The sequence below is a fragment of the Pipistrellus hanaki genome, assembly GCF_964339955.1.
Source record: "Pipistrellus hanaki genome assembly, chromosome: 5".
Taxonomy (NCBI): Eukaryota; Metazoa; Chordata; class Mammalia; order Chiroptera; family Vespertilionidae; genus Pipistrellus; species Pipistrellus hanaki.
Genome location: NC_140507.1, coordinates 11244634 through 11269240, shown reverse-complemented (window position 1 = coordinate 11269240; position 24607 = coordinate 11244634). Strand labels below are relative to the sequence as shown.

General features: G+C 36.4%; 1 protein-coding gene across 2 annotated transcripts in view; it reads left to right on the top strand.

Moving 5' to 3' along the window:
* The window catches only part of GABRG2 (gamma-aminobutyric acid type A receptor subunit gamma2), an 82188-nt gene that overhangs the window by 7893 nt on the left and 49688 nt on the right, over positions 1-24607 (top strand). For both annotated transcript variants that reach the window (XM_084884118.1, XM_084884117.1), the window contains exons 2-5: positions 15773-15924; positions 17470-17537; positions 20102-20322; positions 23853-23935. In XM_084884118.1, the coding sequence (XP_084740244.1) occupies positions 15773-15924; positions 17470-17537; positions 20102-20322; positions 23853-23935 (524 nt within the window). The remainder of the gene's footprint in view (positions 1-15772; positions 15925-17469; positions 17538-20101; positions 20323-23852; positions 23936-24607) is intronic.

Below are 24607 nucleotides of genomic sequence, written 5' to 3'. Positions count from 1 at the left end.
GACCTGCTGCCATTTGTATTTTTGCAGATCAATTTCCCTGATGACTGAGCATCAAAGTAAACTCAGCAGAGAATCACAGGGGAAAGAAGAGAGTTCCTCATTCAATTTTATTCTCCTTGCCTTCAGACTTTAAGTACAATCTCTCAAACATATTCTTAATAGATGCCTCAGTATCAATTAAATTGATCAGAAAATTGCAGATGAACATAAAGCAGAAAACTGGAGATAGAGAGTTTGCACACTCTGATTTAGGTGATCTAAATAGTGACCTGTTTAATTCCTATTTATTTTGTGAATCACGATAGGTTTAATTTGCATCCACTATGTTCCTGGAACTATACCTGATACAGAAAAGAGCATTCAACAAGGAAAGAGGGTCCTTGTTTCTGTGGAATTTGTAATCTAGAATAAAGACATGCTTTTAAAAAACATACACTATATTACATTAATACACTATAATTTCGCCTGATGTACGAAATTCGTGCCAGAGTAGGCCTTCCTTCCCTGGGCTGCCTGCACCAGCTTCCCTCTGGCACCCGGGACCCGGGCTTCCCTCCAGCTGCCAGCAGGTATCTGGGACCTGGGCTTCTCTCACAACCCCAGCTTTGTCCAGAGGGATGTCAGGTCTAATTAGCATAATATGCTTTTATTATTATAGATGGTAAAATATTTTATATATTGTAACCATATTTTTACTTATAGACACTGTTCTAGCTTTATATTGATTTGTTTCACTTATTACCTCTGTTGTATGTTGTATAATCAGATACAACTTTTATATTCAACCATTTTTAACCCACAAATTTATGTGATTCTGTCCTTTTTCCCTATTAAATGGGCTAACATGGGATATCATTGGACTCTTGTTGAGTTATGTTAAATGTGGAATAAAAATCAATGCAAAGTGGACAAATTTCTTTCTTTATGCTTCTGGCCTTTTGTCATAAATAGTTATTGAGTTCCTAATACTTGTTTTGCATTGTACTGGAGATAAAACAGTGAGAAAAACAGACATCTTCTTAATCCCCTTAGACCTTGCAGTTTGAAGACAGGCAGACAGTAAACAAACTTCTAAATATGATGTATGCTGAAGAAATCATCAAAAAAGTGGGGTGTCATGGAGAAAAATTAATAAAAATGTACTTAGATAGATGATCATGGAAGACTCTTGAATAATGGATAAAAAGTTGAGATTATGAGGAGATGAAAAAATCAGCCAGGAAAAAGCTGAAGGGAAGAACTTTGTCATCATTGGTAGCAGCAGGTTTCCAGGACCCGGAAAGGAGTGAAAGCCTGGTTTGGTTAAGGAACTAAAAGATGTCCCAGATGCTGGAGGACAATGATTAAGAATGAAGAAGTCAGGATATAGGGTTTGGGGTACAAAAAGCTGCTTCCTATTGCACAGCCTTGCAGCCAGAGTGAAGAATTTGAATTATATTCCAGTAAGGGATTGGAATCATGAGAAATACTTCAGTTTCCTGTTTAAGGCAGACGTGTGCCTTTATAATCTGGGAAATGGTGAGGGTTGCAATTTACCTATCTGTATTCAATTGCTTGGTAATTAACTTAATGGTTGACTTTTAGCTTCCTTAGAGGTATATATAATATTACATATATAAGGTTTTATATAGTTATATATGATTTTATACATAGTTTTATATATATACAAATGCAATCACAAAATTTTATCAAGATCATGAATTAGTTATTTAAAGCATAGTAATTATTTTATGCAATTGTTATGAAATTATTGTACTACATGTAACTATCGTATTTAAAATGGTATATTTTTATGAACATAAATACTTTGCATCTATGAAATGGCAAAGAGGGTTCCTAAATTCCAAATTAATCAATATTATTTGGGAGCAATTGTTTGAATGACTGATTTTAAAATTTTAACAAATTCTCAGAAAATTAACAAAAGCACACTTATTTCTTGTCCACAGCATATGTTGTTGGAGTTAATTTGTGTACAGCAGAACCAGGGAGGGTAATATCCCATATAAGCCTGACAAAGACACAAAAATCTATGTACCAAATTGAAAGAAACTATAATAACATTTTGTTTCTCACCAGGAGATTTTTAAATTTTTAGACTCAATTATCTCATACTTTAGTATCAGGGAATTTCATCAAAATCTCATGTCAAAGTCTATTTTAAAATTCAGTGATTCACTTTACAACATGATAGCTTTGTTTTTCTTTATTAAATATACTTTTATTGATTTCAAAGATGAAGGGAGAGAGATAGAAACATCAATGAAGAGAGAATCATGGATTGGCTGCCTCCTGCACCCCAACAGTGGGGATTGAGCCCACAACCAGGCATGTGTGTGCCCTGTGAATCGAACCATGACCTCCTGGTTCATAGATCAACACTCACCCACTGAGCCACCCTGACTGGCCTTTCATTTTTAAGTTTGTACAGAGCAAGACTGACCTTCATTGGTGTACAGTTTTGTGAATTTTAACACACATATAAATTCTGTAGTTCAGTATCCCAAGTCAAGACAGTAAACAGTTCTATCACCCCTCCCCACAAATAGTTCCCTCTGCCACCTGTTTGTAGTCACACTCTCTCCCACACTTCTGGCAACAACTGTTCTCTTATTTCTCACTGTAGTTGTTTTTCTTATCAAGAATGTTATATAAGTAGAACCATGTAGTTCACTCAGCATAGTGCTTTTAAATTCATCTAAGTTACTGAGGTGTTAATAAGCACATTAAAAGATGTTCAACATTAATAGCATTAGATAATTGCAAATTAAAACCATAATATGATAACATTATATACCTATCAGAATGAGCAAAGTAAAGACAATATTGGCAAGACCAAGTTTTGGTAAGGATGTAGAGCAACTGGAACTTCAGTGATTCACTTTTGTAAAGTGAATCACTGAATTTTAAAATAGCAAGTAGTAATATAAAAATGGAGAAAAAACTTGCAATTTTGTTTAAGATTAAACATGGACCTAACATATTATTCCTTTTTAACATGTTTAATATATTTGAGTTTGATACAGGTGAATATACATGTAAATATATGTAGATACTTAATGCAATAGAATCAGCCTTCATTTTTATTCCAAGGCTCTCAGTGACCTCTAAACTATTCTAAATCTGCAAGAGTTTCACCTTTTGTTCATGGACCATGGGAAGGTACAGTAATTCTATCCACTTGTGACCTCCCTATAATTAAGTGAACTATTTTAAATGTTTATGTGTACGATATTACCTTCTATTTTCTAGAAGAGGGGATAAGAACTTTTAGCAGTTCCCCAAAATGTTTTATGTTCTAGAAAAAAAATATTCCTCTTACCTCAGAAATTGGAATTTGGAAGTGAATACAGAGTCACGCTGATAGAAATAAACTTAATAGCAAGTTGGAGGTGCTGGTAGACAGAGATTAGTCATAGTCTCCCCTATGACAATGTTTTTCTATTATTGCCTTATATTGTGATGTGTGCTGCATTTTTCTAGCTGTTAGGGTATTTGTCTCCTCAAATAGAAGAGAGGTGTTTTGATACCAATATTGCAGTTTGCACTTCTTCCCATCTGTGACTGCAACTTGCACAAAAGAGTCTAAAGTACACGTTGATTAATGGAAGGGTGAAAAAATCTAAATCCATAAGGGATTGTTACCCAAGTCTGGCCACTTCCACTGTTTCACTTTTTATGACAGAAGAAAACCTCAAAGTAAATACAATGAAACCAGAATAATGTGATCATGTTGTAATTATATATTGTTTTCTATAAGAAGTGCTGAGCTTTATTTGGCTATCACTAGAAATTAGGTTAGCAAATTGGAAAATGTGGTTAAAGGCAAATTGCAAATATAATGAGACTCTGTCCTTAATATAATTAGAGGTGCTGAAAAAATTAAAAAGGGAACATTTTTCTAATTACGTGTTTTTGTGTCTTTTAATGCAATGCCTATGTGACATTTAAAATTGTCTTGGGAATCAGGGGCAGGTACCGTCAACTTCGGAAAAGATTAACATGGGGCCAAAACTGGTTTGGCTCAGTGGATAGAGCATCACCCTGTGGACTGGAGGGTCCCAGGTCCCAGGTTCAATTCCGGTCAAGGGCATGTAACTTGGTTGCGGGCAAATCCCCAGTAGGGGTTGTGCAAGAGGCAGCTGATCGATGATTCTCTCGCATCGATGTTCCTAACTCTCTATCCCTCTCTCTTCGTCTCTGTAAAATAAAATAAAAAATCAATAAAATATATTTTTTTAAAAAGATTAATATGGGGTAAGCTTAATAGGACATAAATATTAATGGCAATCACATGATGGCATGTTATATAGGCAGCTCATTTCAATATTAGCTGCAACTCTTAGATATGCATATTTGAAAAGAGTGAGTTTTATCAAGTTAATTTTCACAAACACTGAATCTTTAAAAATAACCCATACTCTCGTCAATTCATTTAATACTTTGAAAATCATTTTGTTGCTATTTATCAAGTGCCAGGCTCTTGCAAAGGTTTGGAAAAGATGTTGAAGTCAGAAACACTTCTTGCCCTCTGGGACCTAATAATGTTCTACTTTTAACTCTCACACATCTAAACCTATTTTTAAATGCTTTTATTGTTTCTAATGTGAGGGAACATGTAAGAATTCATAATACATAAATATGGCTTCATGAATTATCACAAATTGAAATAAAAACCCATATAATCACCAACCACATCTGAAAATAAAATATTGCCAACATCCCAGCAAACAACCTGAGGCCCATCTCAATTCCTTGCCTATTTCTCATCCCTCAAAGGGATCTTTGTTCTGCCGAAGCCGGTTTGGCTCAGTGGTAGAGCGTCGGTCTGCGGACTGAAAGGTCCCAGGTTTGATTCCAGTCAGGGGCATGTACATTGGCTGCGGGCACATCCCCAGTAGGGGATGTGCAGGAGGCAGCTGGTCGATGTTTCTCATCGACATTTCTAGCTCTCTATCCCTCTCCCTTCCTCTCTGTAAAAAATCAATAAAATATATTTTTAAAAAAAGGGATCTTTGTTCTGATTTCAGCTCTATAGTTGAATTTTGCTCATTATTAAATTGTACAAAAACAGAAACATACTGTGTATGTGTTCATATGTATGTGTGGCATCTTTTTCTCAAAATTTTAGTTTTCAGATTCATTTTGCTGCATTTTGTAGTAGTTCACTAATTTGTATTGTCATATAATATTTCAGTGTGTGAATATACCATAATTTATTTGTCCATTATTCTCTTGATTTGGACTCCAGTCACTTCTATTATCAATAATGCAACTGTGAGCATCCTTATGCATGTTTTTGAGTAGACATATGCATGTGTTTCTTTTAGAAACCTAGTGATGGCTTTTCTGGGTGATTGGATTACCTGTGTGCTCATTATTAGAAGATAATAACAAAATGTTGTCCCTCCAATAGCGTTGCAGTCCTAGTTGCTCCACATTCTCCCACTTCTATTTAAGAAGGCTAAAACAAACAAGAAATAGTAACAAAACTACAAAAATGGGGTTAACCCAAAGAAAATGGACTTCAATAATAATCCTAGAACATGACCTGATATTGATGGTCTTTTCTTGTTTATACCTCTTGCTCCCAGTGAATATTGTAGTTGCCTTCTCCATATTTTCCCTCCTCACCTTCTTAATTATCCCAATTTTCATTTGACATTTTTAAAACCCATGTGCTTTTTGAGAAGGTGATTCCATCTTTGATACCAGTGGTGGGAAATGAAATTAGACAAAATAATTAATATAGTCCAATACTGTAAACAAACATATCAGTTTCAAAGTATTCAGGCTAATGATACTCAAAATGAGATAGGTTCTGTAATTATATATGCCAGTGCCTCTCAATTTAGTTTGGATGTCCTCATTCTTGCAATAAAGTTCATCTTAGCTAATAAAATCATACACATTTATTTGATATGGGCCATTCGTCATTGCTAGTAAAATACACAGTTTGCACATGTTGGAAATATATAGTTCTGATAATGGACTGAGTCAAATAAACACATTTGGCAACAGCTGTTATTAAACATTAAAAAAATGACCTAGGCATAAACTAAGGAAATAATTATAAGTAGGATAAATCAGTATCAGAATTGATACTTAGGGATTTACTTCCCTGCCCTAACTCTACTGTATTTGCATAATGACCACCTGTGCATTGAGCACCTTCCCAAGAGGTTCTATGCAGTGTGTGCATGTCCTTCCTGGGAGGTATAGAATCCCAAAGGCTACCAAAGGGCCTGTATGGGAGTGCTATGGGTGCCCCAATGCTCCTATTTACTGAACAACACTATGATGTCCCTCAAAAGCCCCCAGTCCTCCAGAGTCCAGAGAGTACAGACAGAGTCCCCTCCTCCCATGATCAGACTCTGAGACCTATGAACTCTGATGATGTCTACTCACTAGTACACACCTGCTCCTAAACAACCTACTAAAACCCACCTTTTGCAGTGGCTGGAGGAACCCTATGAAATGACCTATCTTATATGTATGCCTTGCCCCTGCAATGTGCATTGCTTTCTAAGCCCAGAAATTGTTTTAGTGAGGCATCTTATCACATCCATTAAGTGTAAATTGTGAGCTCTGCTTTTATTCCTCAGCGTGGGGAAATCAAATCACTGCTATCTGCAATGGCAAGCTTATGAAATTCGAATGATATTAACTTAGTGCTGAGGGTGCCATATTTTTATTGAGCTCAGGCATAAACTAATTTATTACCCTAAGGGAAAATTAGCTCAAGCAACCATTCATTTTAGTTGATCCTATTTTTTGATGAATGTCCAGTGGCAGATTCTCTGGCCCCAAATCCTATTTCAAAGCCTTGTGGCATAATGGTATGACATTGTGGTTTTGGCAACCTAAAGTGACTATTTGTAAATGTCATTGTTTTCCTTCAAATCTAATGGTGTTTGGCATCATGAAGACAAAATACATGTATTTCTCTGACACAGGTATGTAAATAGGGATAATAATAGAAATATCAATGTTTTAAGGATTAAGTAGAAAAATGTATGTGAGTCCATAACTTATTCTTAAAAACACAGTGAATATTTAACAGTAGTTAGTGTTGGTTTTATTATTTACCTTAGGAAAACTAGTTAGCAAAGTAGCTCAGTTGGTTGGAGTGTCATTCAATATGCCAAGGCTGTAAGTGTGACCTCAGGCCAGGCACATATAAGAATCAACCAATGAATGCATAAATAAGTGAAACAACAAATAAATTTCTCTCTCTCTCTCTCTCTCTCTCTCTCTCTCATCAATTTAAAGTGCTTCTTCCTAATTAAGCATGTACTCATGAAATATATAATCTAGTAATAGAGGCAGACAATAGATAATTCAATCAAAATACACATTATGAGAGCATTATGCTAAGCCAGTTGGAGAAAGATATCACATGATCTCACTCATATGTGGGATAAAATGATCAACATAATTTGATGAACAAAAAAAATAGACCCAGAGACAAATGACAGGAGAAGTGGGGGGATAGAGAACAACCAAAGGACTTGTATGCATGCATTCTAGAATAATCAATTGAGACAGACACTGGGGTGGTGGGGGCTTGCCAGGAGTGGGAATGGCTGGGGGGAGGGTGTCAATCAGGGAAAAAAGAAATATATGTAAAACTTCAGACAATAAAAAAATACATTATGACAAATGCTAAGAAGCAAATAAGGGATTGGATAGAGTATACAAAGGTGGAACAGTTGACACAGGTCACTAAACAGTAACAGATGGCCTCCATGAGAAGGTGATACTTGTGTTGAAAATTAAAAGTAAAGAAGGAATAAACCATGCCAAATATTGTCTTGGAAAATGGAGAAAAGGAAATATTATCAGTAGGAAGGACAATATATGCAAAGGTACAGGAGTTTGGCCAGGTTTCTGGAGCTCCACAAACTCTCAGGTAACACTCTGATGTAAGGGACAACACATCCTCCTGTTACTGATGCTATAGGACCCTGAGAATCCCAACAGGATCTTATAGCCTGATGAGAATTTAGGGTAGCAGGGGATCCCTGTGGCTATAGTAAAAGGAAAGAATGTATTTTATGTTATATAGTAGACATATACAATACAGTAGGCCCTCGGGCTACATCGGAGATTCATTCCTATGGTGCAACGTAATGTGATTTTTGCCATAAATTGGATCCCGCCTACCTAAGCACCTAAGTCACTAACATGGAGCACATGCACAGCAGTAATGAAGTGAAACAGTAAAAAATACATATATATATATATATATATATATATATATATATATATATATACACACACACACACACACACACACACACAATTTCCGACCTTTACTTGTGGTAAATAAAAAAAAAAAACATAAAGCACATATGTACATACATTGAAATGACAGAACTATTTTTTTAATAAATACTGTAAATGGGAGATGGCGATGTAACCATGAAACGACCTACATGGAGTCTGACATAACCCAAGGACTGCCTACAGGTAATACTGACAGAACAGAAAGTCCAGTGCACAGGAATGTTTAATATAAAATTTTCAAAAGGTTTCATTTTGCTGACATACTAGTATACGTATTGGGAGATTTATGTTGACATCTAAAATATTATGCTTTTGACTCATTACACCAATAAAATGAAAGTAATCTAAATATTGTACCAATAAAAAATAGTAATGATTCAAAGTAATCAAATATTAATCATTTAAAAACATTTCAAGTATAAAAATAAATGAGTTTTTGTTTATACAACTACTTACCTACTTGTGTCAGAGAATATCTATCTATATCTATATATACAGGGTGTCTCAAAAATGTATATATACTTTAACAGCTGATAGCTCAATTTTGAAAGTGAAATGTATTTTAATAAACACTGCCTTTATAATTATTCAAAAGATGTGTATAAATTTGGGGGAATATATATGTACTCTGTCTTTATGAAGCCAAACTATAGATTTAAAGGTACCCAAATGAAATGTTTTTATACTCATCCAAATGTTTGCTGTTGTACTACTTGGGGAGAGTACAATGACTAGATTTTTCCCTTGCAAAACTTAGGGCTTTTTTAAATCTATGGTAATCTGAAATAACTAAATTGAAAATTTCATTAACTGCATTATTAATGTCTACAGTGGCAAATATTCAAAAAATGCAACAAAATTCAAATATTTAGAATTGTCTACATTAATGAGAGCAATTTCTCATTATACTATGTCTATGCAGTATTTGGTTTATTATTATAAGCCACTTGTCCTAAATAAAATCATTTTTGTTTCTAATTATAAACACGAACTCATTACATGTCAGTATTCATGCATAAATTTAAATCATGCATAAAACTGTAAATGTGAAAATAAAAATTAATAATCTTACTTATAGCATGGTGATCCAGAGTCATATCTAAGGTATGAACCTAGGAATCTATCATTTTAAAAGAGATCATCCCAACATACACACACAAACACACAAACACACACACACACACACACACACACACACACACACACACACACCCTAGAGTGAAAACCACTTATTGAAACATTCTACTATTAGGATTCTCAAATTTTAATATTTGAAGATGTTGTTGAAACAAAGATTCTGATTCAGAAATCTTTGTGGGGCTCAGGGTTCTGAATTTCTAGCAATTTTCCAGGAGATGCCCATTTTGTTGTCCAAAGTGCTGGGTCAGATGGCTTTCTAACAATTTTTGAAAGCTTTCATACAACATTTTCTGTCAATTGTCTTTCAGAAATTATCACTCAAGAAGACCTACGTGTAATCACTTCTAGAGGCTATTTATTTAAATAGGTGCCTTCAGCTAGAAGTTTGAATCTGTGTTTGCTCTTAGCCCTCTCAAATGTTAAGTGGATTTTTAAAAAATCTTTATCATTCAACTAGAGGCCCCGTGCATGAAATTTGGGCATGAGGGGGTATCCCTCAACCCGGCCTGAATCCTTTCCAATCTGGGACCCCTCTCATAATCCGGGACCACTGGCTACTAAGAGCTCACCTGCCTGCCTGCCAGCCTGCCTGCCTGCCTGCCTGCCTGCCTGAATGCCCCTCACCACCTCTGCCTGCTTTCCTGCCTGACTTCCTCTAAACACCTCTGCCTATTGGCATAATTGCTCCCAACTGCTCTCTCCTGCCAGCCTGATTGCTCCCAACTGCCCTCTCCTGCCAGCCTGATCACCCCCTAACTGCTCTCCCCTGCTGGCCTGATCATACTCTTAACTGCTGCTCCCCTGTGCCAGCCTGTTTGCACCCTAACTGCTTTCCCCTGCTGACCTGATCATTCCTAACTGCTTGTTCCCCCACACTGGCCTGATCTCCCCTGTAACTGCTTACTTCCCTGCCAGCTGATTGATTGCCCCTAACCACCTCTGCCTTGGCCCTTGCCACCATGGCTTTGTCCAGAAGGAAGTCGGGCACCCAGAAGATGTCCAGCCGACCCAGTCTAATTAGCACATTAACTTTTTATTAGAATATATTCTTATACTGGAAATCTCATGATGTTCACAATTCTAAAGAATGCCTTCTTGAATGGTCAGACCTCATTACCCTCATAGATTGTTCACCTGTAAATGTAGATGTTTTTGACTCCAAAGAATGATAAAGAAACAGGCAACATTGAATGAGAGAGGTTCTTTTGCTTTTTTAAAGACAAATCTGGACACAATCCCAGATTATGTATCAGCCCTATTAATTTATACCTCAGCTGGGAAAACTCTAAAGAACAGTAACTCTATTTATTTATAATGGAGGGGCTCATTATTTTTCCTCCTGTAAAACATCTGTTTTTATAGTCCTTCTCAGACCATATTAGTTAAAAGGCAGCATCTGTCAAATCAGGTTTTAGTTACATGGTTGGAGGTATTATTTTTTTTTGAATTTTTACAGAGAGGAAGGGAAAGGGATAGAGATCCAGAAACATTGATGAGAGAGAAACATCAAACATCGACCAGCTGCATCCTTTATACCCCCTATTGGGGATGTGCCCACAACCAGGTTACATGCCCTTGACTGGAATCGAACCTAGGACCTTTCAGTCCACAAGCCAATGCTCTATCCACTGAGCCAATGGGTTAGGGCTGGAAGTATTATTATAAAACTAGTAAGGGTTTCTTTAACCTATCTAATAAAAAAGAGTAATATGCAAATTGACTCTCACTCCAGCACACAGGATGGCTGTCCCCATGTGGTCAAGGATGGCTGCCACAAGATGGCCAGCAGAGGAGGGCAGTTGGAAGGTACCAGGCCTGCAAAGGAGGGCAGTTGGGGGCGATCAAGCCTGCAGGGGAGGGCAGTTAGGAGTAACCAGGCCAGCAGAGGAAGGAAGTTGGGGTGACCAAGCCTTCAAGAAAGGGCAGTTGTGGGGGTAGGCCTACAGAGGAAGGCAGTTGTGGGGGGACCAGGCCTGCAGGGGAGGGCAGTTAGAGGTGACCAGGTCTGCAGGGGAGGGCAGTTAGTGGCAATAAGGCTGGCAGGGGAGCAGTTAGGCATCAATCAAGCTGGCAGGAAAGTGGTTGAGAGGGGATCAGGCTGGCAGGGAGAAGCAGTTAGGGACAATCAGGAAGGCAGGCAGGCAAGCAGTTGGGAACCAACATTCCTGGATTGTGAGAGGGATATCAGAGTGTCCATTTAGGCCCAAGTAGGATCGGGCCTAAATGGGCATTAGGACATTCCTTGAGGGGTCCCAGACTAGAGAGGGTGCAGGTTGGGCTGAGGGACACACATCCCCATGCACAAATTTTTGTGCCCTGGGTCTATAGTAATAATAATAATTATAATACACCTGTTTTTAAAACTATGTGTCAAGCATCATGCTAAGCATAATAACCTTACACCAAAATTCGATATAAACTCTAGTATTAACTTTATTTTCAAATGAGAACGTTTCATCTAGCTGGTTTGGCTCAGTGGATAGAGTGTTGGCCTGTGGACCAAAGGTCCCTGAGTTTAATTCAATTCAAAGACAGGTACCCTGGTTGCAGATTCCTCTCCAGCCCAGTTCCTGGACAGGGCTCATGCAGAGGCAATCAATAGATGTGTTTCTCTCACATCAATTTTTCTCTCTGTCTTTCCCCCTCTTGTCTACTCTCTCTAAAAAGCACTGGAAAAAATATTCTTGGTTGAAGATTAACTAATAATAATAATAATAATAATAATAATAATAATAAAATAAGAAGGCTTGTTTAGCTAGGTTAAATAATTTGCCCGATGGCATAAACATAGTGACAGAGGCAAGACATGAATCCAATAAACAGACCTTGTAATTTCTCAATCCCAAGAATAAGTCATTAGTTTCTCCACTCTGTTTAACCACTCTGTGGTTAAATTGGTTTCCTAAAGTCTGAAAAAAAAAAAAAAAAAGAAAATCCCATCACAGACACTTTTAAGTGCAATCAATTTAAATATTGTTCTGGCATCTGATAGGTGATAATATTAAGAGAATTACTGGTGCAATTCTGGAAAGTAGCATTTCTTCTAAGCAAGTATCCCTTATCTTTTCTTTTGATGTATTTTTTTCTCCTTGTTAACACAATAATAGCAATGTCAGTAAAACAGCACGTTGAGACTTAGAACATTTCTTTCTTAGTATGAAGCAGTGTTATAAACAAGCCAACCAAAAAACTTACTATACATGTCACCTTCCCTTGGAGAAACTTTAATGGGGTGTATTTGGAGAGAGAGAGAGAGAGAGAGAGAGAGAGAGAGAGAGAGAGAGAGAGAGAGAGAGAGAGAGGGAGAGGGAGAGAGAGAGGCAGCAAGAGAGACACAGAGGGAGAAGGTAATGAATGAGGGATAATTTTTAAAGGCCCTATTGCATGACCGAATCAAACAAGAGTAAAATTCCATTATAATGACATCTAATGGGGACAAATATATTATTTTCCCTGGTGATTTATTGAAAAGATTTAAAATTTTCTTAGACAGTTTTTTTTCTTATTAAAATAGTAAGATTTAGGTCATAGGATTAGCGTTCCATTAGGCAGAGTTCACACTGCTCTGTAGAAATGATGAATTGAGGCCTGAGAGGGATTTTCCTGGCAAGAGAACTGGTCTCTGCTAGTTGGAGCTTGTCCAGACCTTCATATCCTCTATAAATATGCTATGAAATTCACATTTTGTTTAAAGTTCCTATGCTACTAAAGCGCAAGATGTAAAATACACAGGCTATGTTAGGTGTTATGCAGATGTGTGACTCTGTTTCCTTTTCATAAAGGGTTAAAAGAATATAAAAAGAAATCACTTGCTTACTAAGTTTATTTATGCCAGTTCTTACTCTTAAAACATCATCTCTCTGTCCTGGTTGGTGTGGCTCAGTTGGTTGAGAATCTTCCCATACACCAAAAGGTCATGGGTTCAATTCCCAGTCAGGGCACATACCCAGGTTGTGGGTTTGATCCCTGGTTAGGAGGCAACCAATTGATGTTTCTCTCTCACATCAATGTTTCTCTTTTTTTCTTCCTTTCCCTTCTCTCTCTAAAATCATTAAAGATGTATTTAAAAATAATGAAAACTTCATCTCCCTTACTCATTCTCAAACCACATTAATTATCAGTTTTCATCTACCATATTCAACCATCTATCTATCCAACTATCTACTTATATCCAAACTACATATATAAAGCACAGCCATATACATGACAATGACTGAAGAAAGGTGATAAATATGGTTTGAAAAAAATACACACACACACACACACACATATTCTTAGTGGCCAGATTATGATGATCTCTGAATGTATAATAATCAGTATATATATTGGGTCGGCAACTAAGTAATTGCGGATTTTAAAAAAATCAAAGACAATTTTTTCATGGAACTAAATAACTTTATTCTGTAATGCATTGCCCATTTTGATCAATGACCTTTTGCCATCTTTCAGGCAGCATCATAATCCCACGTTCAAAAAACTTCTGGTTTTTATTAGCAAAAAACTGAATCAGGTACGATTTGACATCATCATCATTATTGAAATTTTTACCATTCAAGGAGTTTTGTAAAGATCGAAACAAAAAGTAATCAGATGGTGCAAGGTCAGGACTATATGGTGGATGTGGCAAAACATCCCAACCAAGCTCCATTAATTTTTGCTGAGTGACCAAAGATGTGTGTGGCCTTGCATTGTCATGATGGAATACAACACCTTTTCAATTTGTCAATTCGGGCCGCTTTTCTTCAACTGCATTGTTTAATTTCGTTAGATTAGAGGCCTGGTGCATGAATTCGTGCATAGGTGGGGTCCAGCCAGCCTGGCCATGGGGAGGGGACATGGGCGGTTGGTTGGCCTGCCTGCTGGTTGAACTGCTGGTTGTGGGAACAATTTGCATATTAGTCTTTTATTATATAGGATATACACTGAGTAGCCAGATTATTATGCATTTAGAGACTATATATATATATATATACCTTTTTCATTCATAGTAATGTGGCAGTGATTTATTTTCTAACAAGATCCAGTCTATACCATAAATAATTGGGAGGGGGGAACTGATGATGGGTGGGAAATTTTATATTCTACATTTGTAAATTTTTATAATAAATCATAGAAAGTACCTATATTCACTGAGTGCTGATAAAAATAAAAATAGTAGATTTCACAAGGTTTTGCATTGCCCCTAGGTCTGGAAAATATCTTGTGGGGAGGGGGAATGAGGGGAAATGGAACTTGGAGTATTGGAGAGATAAGCTATATAAATTCTTTTTAAAAAAATATATTTTATTGATTTTTTACAGAGAGGAAGAGAGAGGGATAGAGAGTTAGAAACATCAATGAGAGAGAATCATTGATAGGCTGCCTCTTGCACACTCCCTACTGGGGATGTGCCCACAACCAAGGTACATGTCCTTGACTGGAATCGAACCTGGGACCTTTCAGTCTGCAGGCCGACTCTCTATCCACTGAGCCAAACCGGTTTTGGCTATATAAAGTCTAATATCTTTCCAAAGTCAGCCTTAACTTCTGGCCTAATCGTGGGGAATTTTTGGGTCATAGAAAACTGAGTCAGGATATTTTGTGGCTTTCTAATCACTCATAATAGGTAATTTCATATCTACGATTGTAGTACACTAAGCAATAGTATGAATTTCCAATGAAGGAACTTTTGCTGTAGTAAAAGGTGGTTTAAAGTCTGTGACTACATTTTCTTTCATAGTCCCAGGTTCTTAACAATCCAAGATAAATGAACCGCCCTTGCCTTCAGTGCAAGTGAGGAGAAAAAATGCACATACACACACCCTGGGGGAGGAAAAGGCAGCAAGCCTGAGCTCTCCTCAGTAGTTCAATTGAGGAGGGAGAGGCTCATCTGGCGGTTTGTGGGAGTGAATCTAATTATCAGTCTCTTACTTTCATTAATAGGTTGAAGCAAGTTAACTTCTCAAAGGAAAAAGAAGTAGACATTCTGCCTGAATTCTTAGACTACATTATGATTGTTTAAGCATCACTTTCACAAAAATAATGTGTAGGGTTTTATCCATCCTTCATAAGGCTGGACAGGTGGGCTAAAATTACCACTATGGGAAAGGCACAAATTGGAAAACATGGTCTACTTAGAGATGGGAGGGCAGAGCATTCTGCAAAACTGAAGAGTTAACTTTTATAAATTATAATGTACATCAGTGCAGTTCAATTATCTAGATGAATCCTCAGGTGAAAAGTTTCGCTCTAATTCATCTTAATGGATTCCTATAATCTAGCGTCATTTCTCTTTTCCACCAAAGGTAAAAGTTAATGTGGGTATAGTCTATATGTTTTTAACCAATATTTTTTGTTTGCATAGCCTTACTATCCAAAAATCTGATGATGACTATGAAGATAATGCTTCTAACAAAACATGGGTCCTGACACCAAAAGTTCCTGATGGTGATGTCACTTATATCTTAAACCACCTCCTAGAAGGATATGACAATAAACTCCGACCTGATATAGGAGGTATGTTGAAGTCTTTTTTGCCATGGTATGGATAGAAACTCATACACATGCCTGCCACATTAGAAGATAACACCAGCATATTTCAATAACCAGAATTATTTAAATGAAATCTTCACATATTATAAATATGTGAAGGTTTCATTTAAAAAATTCTTATCAATGCCCATCCTATCCTCATATATAATCTTTCTGGCTTGAGGACAGGATTGGCATTGATAAGTTCAAATGAGGAAATATGATATTCAAATGAGACTTGAGAGCTAGAAATTCAATTTTTGCTAGATATCCCAGACAAAGGCTGTAGAAGAAAAGTGATAAGTTTTTTTTATGAAGAGACATCCAAAAAATAAAAATAACAAGCATAATGTGATAAAGGAAGGATATACTTGTTACCTACTGCTGTGTAACAAACAACCACAAATTCTCAATGGCAAATTACAATAGGCATTTTCTCAGCACCTGTGAGGGGTGGTGATTTAATGTAAGCCAAACTGGGGCTGTTCGTTAAGGAGATCTGTACTCTCTCTTATTTTACTCCTGGGACCAGCACACTAGCTAGGAGTATTCTTCTCATGATAATAGAAAAGAGCAAGAGAGAAAGCAGAAGCTCATAAGGCTCAATGCTTGTGGTTAGAACTAGCACACCCACTTTTGCCTGTATATTGTTAGCCAAAGCCAATCAGATAGTCAAGCCCAAAGTTTGGAGGAGAGAAGTAGCCTCAATGAGGTGACAGCAAGGTTGTAGATACAGGGACTAGCAAAGAATTCAATCCACCACTGAGAATTAGGGCACACTTTCAAGGAAAGTGGATAAAAATGAGACACATGTTGAATTGAGGCCAGGAATGATAATTATGAATCCTTGTTCAATAATGTGAAATGAAAATTGGGGCATAGGCATTTGCATTTAGTCATAAATGTAACACTTCATAATTTTTAATATCAGTCTTCTTTGACAAATAGGTGTGTGTTGGGTTTCCATATGGTTTCCTAATATTATTTGATGAGTCACAGATTCCATGAAGACACTGAGGAAGATTGATTTAGTGTTGGTTAGAGGCATATTTGGATAAAGCAGTCATAAATGGAACCAACAGGTGCAATTATTCCAAAACAATTCACTATACTTGTTGATCTTTATATTTACTTCATGTTTCTCATGCATATTTTTCTAGGTCACTAAGTAGTTATTTTTTTTCTATATGGGGCAAGTCAGGTAATAATGCCCAAATAGAGCTTGAAGGAAAAAATGTTAAAATTCAGGATATCTGCAGAGGGGAAAAAAGAAAATCTGAGGAGTTTTCCTTATTTGTCCATCTTTATATAGTTTTAAAAGGATAACCAGTTTTGAAACTCTACTATGCTTAGTTATAGCATTTACATGTTAAATGGAGATATTTCATTGAAAACAGAGTCATTTAAAAGAAGAGAATTAGTCACTGGCACCAAATTAGTTGTAAATAAACTACTTCTAAAATGGCAAAGTAGATGTATTTCTAGAATAGCATATTAAAATACTGTACTTTTCTGTGGTTCTCTTTACAGTGAAGCCAACATTAATTCACACAGACATGTATGTGAATAGCATTGGTCCGGTGAACGCTATCAATATGGTAAGTTTCTAATAGTTTGTCTGTACTATTAGCATACTAAAGGGCCCATGTAGTATGATGAAAATAGCAATAAATATGCTAACAAAAAATTCAGAAGGGGGAATCTTTCAATTTTTCTCTTGCAACATAAAGATAATTTTAATGATTTGTTATGAAAATTAAATGTGATCATATGTACAAAATTAATTTGTGTAAAATCTTATACTTAAAATTCAGTAATTGTTTACTTGGTAAGTACTACTTACTACAAAATACAATATAGGGCTCCACTATTTTTTAGAATAGTGTTGGTGTGGAGAAGGCATAGTTTGCTTCAAAATCAGAACTGTTTCTCAGAGGTAATAATTGATTAGATGTAACAATAAATGCAAATTGTTATTATATAACACTTTCTATCCATATCTGAAATGAGAAACTAAATTGGAGTCTATAGTATAACATTATATAATCTTATCTAATAAAAGAATAATATGCAAATTGACCATCACACTAAGACACAAGATGGCCATGCTCATGTGGTCAAAGATGGCTTCCCCATGTGGACACAAGATGGCCACCAGAAGATGGCCTGCAGGGGAGAGCAGTTGTGGAAAGTTAGGGGTGACCAGACCAGCAGAGGAGGGTAATTGGGAAGGACTGCAGGGGAGGGCAGTTAGGAGGACCAGGCCTGTAGGGGAGGGCAGTTGTGGGGGACCAGGCCTTCAAGGGAGGGGAGTTGTGGGTGATCAGGCAAGCAGGAAGTGCAGTTATGGGTGACTGGGCCAGCAGAGAAGGGCAGTTGAGGGAGACCAGGTCAGTAGGGGTGGACAGTTGGGGGGGACCAGGCCTGCAGGGGAGGGGACCAGGCCTGCAGGGGAGGGCAGTTGGAAGCGAGCAGTCCTGGATTGTGGGATCAGGCCTAAAGGGATAGTTGGTAATCCCTTAAGGGGTCCCAGATTGGAGAGGATGCAGGCTGGGCTTATGGACACCCCCACCCCATGCACAAATTTCATGTACCGGGCCTCTAGTGTGACATAACATCATATATTAAGACCTTAAAATAGTGTTACCAAGCTAGCAATTAGTATATTATTGAGTCAGATATATGAGAAACTTTAATTGCTCTCATAATTCACAAAAATAAGCTTACTTATTTAACCATTAGACAAATGCCAACATATTTCTTCTTTCCAACTAAAAATCATAGACTATTTAGCATCTTGATGCATACTGTAAATCTAAGAAGAAGAAGAAGAAGGCATAGAACTTTTACTTTCCAGAATGCTAGTCCTCAGAGCTACTGGTTTGAATAATCTTAAAGCTCTTATTTTGAATTTTCCTTATTTATTTGTATGTGTTTTGCCAAAGTGTACATCAGAAATTGTTTAATTACTCTACTTACTGACACATCATTAATTCGTTGACAAAGAATTTCACTATCTAGGTTCCCTTCTCATTATGTGTAGACTGCAAATATGGAATTAAATGGAGAACCAAGTGGTGTGTCTTAGCCCAGTGGAAATGTAGTTAAGTGCAATGTGGTGTGGCAGCAGGAGGTACTAGGAAATAATACAGAACAGTATGGATGAGGCAAAGTAATGATAGTCAAACTAGAATTTGGGAGTTCTGATGCTAGGCCTCATTCATGGTCTGAATTCACATCATATTTAATTCTCTTTGATAACAGTCAATCACTTGCCACTTTGGTGGTATGCCCTTGAGAGTAATCATTGCAGAGTAATTAATCACCACAGCAATTTGTCATTTTGAGAATATGCTTTGTGATAGAGTTAGTAAAGTGTTAAAAATTATTTGCAATTGGTTCATTTCTTCTTGTTTGGAGGAAAAGACAACAACTATAATAGTTTTGTGTTTTTTTTTTTTAAAGGTTACCTTGTACATTGTATTGGTGTTTGCTACCTGCCAGACACACTGTAAAGCACTCAATGTGTGTTCTCTTTTTCTGTCCTCACACTACCTAGCAAGATAGATCCTTTAGGGTCTCCATATTACCATGAGATGACTGAAGCTCCACAGCTCCAGTTTAGGACTATTTTAAGTGCTCTTCACTTTTACTCTATAGCAGTGGTTCTCCACCCAGGTGATTGTCTTCACTGAGACATTTAGCAATGTCTAGAGGTTGGTATTTTTCAGTTGTCACAAGTTGGTGGGTGAGGTTTGTGTTGGTGCTACTGGCATCTAGTGAGTAGAGGCTAGGTATGCTACTACCTTAAAATACACAAGACAGTCCCCACAACAACAAATTAGCCCAAATAACATGAGAATCTCTGCTCTATCAATACCAAATGCAAACAAATGTACAAGGGCTCTGACCTTTTGCCAGAATTAATTTAGATTAGTCTTTTTTAATTGTTTTCTTTTTCTTTTTCTCATAGAAATATCAACTTGTCTACAAGAGATTGTGGGTCTCCTTAGCAAAGTCTTTGCTTTATTTTGGACTATTCAATTACAAAGTGTAGCTCAAAATAGTGATGAGAACAAAGATGACAAATACAAAAAAAATACTCTATAATATAACCCTACTGTTTTACAAATATTGTGTTTCATCTTTTTCCTTGTAACAGGAATATACAATTGATATATTTTTTGCCCAAACATGGTATGACAGACGTTTGAAATTTAACAGCACCATTAAAGTCCTACGGTTGAATAGCAACATGGTGGGGAAAATCTGGATTCCAGACACTTTCTTCAGAAATTCAAAAAAGGCTGATGCACATTGGATAACCACCCCCAACAGGATGCTGAGAATTTGGAATGATGGTCGAGTGCTCTACACCTTAAGGTATTCTTTTTAAAAAGGAGTAATTGCTGGGAATAAAACAAAGATCAACCAAACTCTCCTTAAGGACAAACACACACACACACACACACACACACACACACACACACACACACACACAATGTCAAGCCAACATCAGGATTGCCATGTTTGAACAAAATAGTATGCTGCAGTACAAAATTAGTTTTCTTTCTGTTGTCAGTAAGCTTTTTCAAAGGACTAGGAATGGGCGAAACTTATTTTCTGTGATTGATGTGAGAACTCTTTTTTTCCCTCACAAGCACATGCAATTTTCCTTGCCTTTGTAAGATCACCCGATTTTTGCATCAATCTTGGCTTTTGTGTGTGTGTCCTGCTACTTTAAAATATGGAAACTAAGACATAGACATCCTTGGACTACCAGTTGTTATGCTTGGAAATGTCTCAGTTTCCAAGGAAACTTGCAAAAGAAGATTTATTTATTTTTTATGCAGAAGTCTCCTGTATGTCTTTCTCTTCTTAGCTACACAATGGCAAGCACCTAGAATGAATTCCATCTCCCAGCACCAACTCCCCACTATACTGGTAGGCTGTTTGAATTAATTTACTGGCTATTTTGAAAGACATCTTTAGGGAAAACTTGGAGCTATTTTATTTTTTGAAGTTAAACATATAATATTTGGGAGGTTTTTTTATGCCATTTTCTTAGCATATTATATGTATTTAAAATAATTCTATGCTGAATTTTTTCCATTGGTGAGCATATATTACAAAACAATATAATAGAGAAATACATAGGCTTAAAATTAGACAAACCTGGCTTCAGTTCCTAGCTCTATAGCATACCATATATATGCACTAGGGCAACTCTTCAGAATTTCTATGTACAGGACTTGGGGGCAGCTATCTGTAGCATGGGTCTTAGAGCTAGATAAAGGATAGATCTCATAGCCTTATTTGTACAGTAAGTTTGATGCTTTTAGTTGGTTACATTTTTATTTAGAAGATTTAGGTAGGAAATAATGGAGATTATTGGGAACAAAGGCATAACCACCCTAAACACACTGCCCATCCAACTGAGCTAACTCTTACATCTAATTTCTTTGATTTATATAAAATAGAGACAATGATTCTGATCTTATGGAGTTGTTAGAAGGACTAAAAGGGGTGATAAGGAAAATGCTTAGGCTCTGATATATAGTAAGCACAGCACATACTAAATTTATTCAAAATATTTTTAGTATAAAATATATAAAATATAAATATGATTCTTCTAGGTCTTAGTATCCTAGAACTTTTAGGATACTAATGATTCATGTTAAATGCCCTTGTGACATATACATAATAACTTACATAATAGTGAACATACAAAATTAAATAAAATGGCTTGAAACCTTTATATCAGTTTAACAGAGTTGCTCACTAGGGAAAAAATGACTACAAGTATAGAAAAAAGTCATCATATATATTCTGAATTCATCATGAGTTTTATTAAATTAGAGATATAATAATGACTATAATTAGAATTTAGTGAAAACCAAAGTTTGATAAATCAGGGCTTGGTCTAGCTTTTGAAGTATTAAGTGACACTATCTCAAGTTCCTTTATATTCTCATAACAGTATAGTCATTTTTCTCACTTCCCTTGATTTGCAGAATCACTGCAAAATTTTTAATTATGGAAAACATCATTCATAAAATTCAAAGTTTGAATGAGTTGCCAATCTATACTGAGATGATTTTATTCTTGTTCTTATCAATAATGCGTTATTAATGTGTGTGTGCAGATATGTATGTATTTATCTTTGTTTCTGCAAATGATCTATATTGTTTTCAATTTTAATAATTCTAACTTAATTTGGAAACATTATACTAAATATACCAAGTTTAATTAAAGTTTTACATATGACTAAAACTAATCTTTTCTCTAAGAGCATATAATTATTGAGTGACAATGATTAAAACCTCCAGCTTTGGAGACACATCATAATCTTGGGTTCAGATTTCAACTGTGCCACTAGCTTTGTGACTTCAGGCAAGTTCAAAGAAAATAAAGCCATAATAATGCTTATTAAATGACAGAAAAAATCACCTTTACCCCATGCCATATAAACAATTAATGGCTCAGTGATTATCAGTTATATTTCAAGATCAGTAATTGCTCTATTATACTATAGAATAGGGGTGTTGAACTCAATCAGAGAAGGGGCCAAAATCTAAAATCCAGCCTAAATCGCGGGCCGAATGGTTTACTGAACAGTCATAAACTGACAATGTCATAAACTGACAGCGGAGTGCAGTGATGACAGCGCGGTGCGGGCCACATTGCAAGGCCTGGCGGGCTGGATTTGGCCCGCGGGCCTTGTGTTTGACACATGTGCTATAGAAAAATAAAATCTCACAAATTAAAAATCATGCTAAACTGCAAAATCTTTTAAATTAACAAATGATCAAAAATAACATTTTTATTACTTCAAGGTTGATAGATATCATTGTAAGAAATATAGCTAACAAATGTGAAATTTAAAATATCAATCTATCACTAGTATTATACAATTTTAGAATATATTCATACTTTCTCCTAAAGTGATCAATACATTTGAACACCTTCAAATTTTCTCCCTCCAAGAGTTCCAGCCCATTGAGATCCAGAAAACCTATATGTTTAATAAGTATTCCCAGATGTAAACTATTTGAAACTCATTGACAGACATATTTCTAGTATGTCTGTGTATCTGTATTCAACATTGCCTGTTTACCATTAGACATTTTTCTACTCTATAAAACCCTAGTTAATGGCATCATGGTGTCCCATTGTAAAATGCATAATATCCTACTGTGAAACAGGTATTTTAAAACTCACATGTAGTAATTGAATGCTAACAGCTAACAAGCACTTACAAACAGAAGGTTCTGCTTTAATTAGCAGAGAAGATCTGAGAATTATCAGCATTCATTTATATGCAAACAGTAAATGAACTTAAGTCCTTAAAACATTTTGTTCTGTTAAGTTAAATATAGTCAATGAACAATTTCATGTGTGCAATTAATTTGCAAAAAAAATATTGTGATCCTAAGGCTCTATCCATTGGGCCGAAACCGGTTTGGCTCAATGGATAGAGCGTCGGCTTGGGGACTGAAGGGACTTGGGTTTGGTTCTGGTCAAGGGCATGTACCTTGGTTGTGGGCACATCCCCAATAGGGGTGTGCAAGAGGCAGCTGATCGATGACTCTCTCTCATCGATGTTTCTAGCTCTCTCTCTCCCTTCCTCTCTGTACAAAATCAATAAAATCTATTTTTTTAAAAATGAAATTGGGGTCAATGAGAACCTACTGTTCAGCTTGTGAAAGTGAAGGGACCACATTAAGTCTTAATGCTGTCCAACTGGACTCAGTGGATTTCTTCAGTGAGGATAATATTGCATTATCCATAAGAATGTGAGACATACTCCCCAGGAATAAAGATGAAGAATGGTCATTAGAAAATGTTCTAATGTACATTTTTAAAACTATGTCTAAATTATTTTTAGTTATCTTTCATGTATTTCTGTTTAGGTTGACGATTGATGCTGAGTGCCAATTACAGTTGCACAATTTCCCAATGGATGAACACTCCTGCCCCTTGGAATTCTCCAGTTGTAAGTAACACTCATTCTGTAGTCTGGATCTCCTCTCACCAATAGTCTAATTGCATTGTCAATTAATTGGGAGATTTACAGAAAATACAAAATTGCGTTAAGCAATGTTGTTTTCTCTGAAGATTTTGACAGTTTATTTCATCATAATACCAGCTTGGTCCTATTAGAGTGATTCTTGCAGAAAATGATCTAATTTATCAGGAGTTACAAATAAGTTTCACTGATGTATAAACTTTTAATAAGTTGGCAGTGGTTGCTAGAAGACCTTAGTTGAAAAGAATTGTAAAACCAGGCCTTTGCTGAATAGAAAGGGGTTAGATGTATTATAATCTACCTCCCTCCATGGGCCCAGGAGAAGAGTAGCAGCACATTTGTTACTTATTTTCTCCCTTACCTGTCAAGATGCAGAGATCTAACAGCGTGGTTTACACACTCCAATTCTGTATACCTGTTAAAGACAACAAAATTAATAATTACCTCCCAGTCCTAGAGTTCTAGTAATACCTAGAGCTAGATATCCACCAGTGAGTAAAAGACTGATTATAGTCATTCCATAGGTCCAGTTCAAATTCCAACTCTATCATTATAGACTTGAGCAAATTACTAAATCTCTCAGTCAGTAAGTCCACATTCCCAGGTACCCAACAGAGCTTATAAGGCCTGCCCAAAACA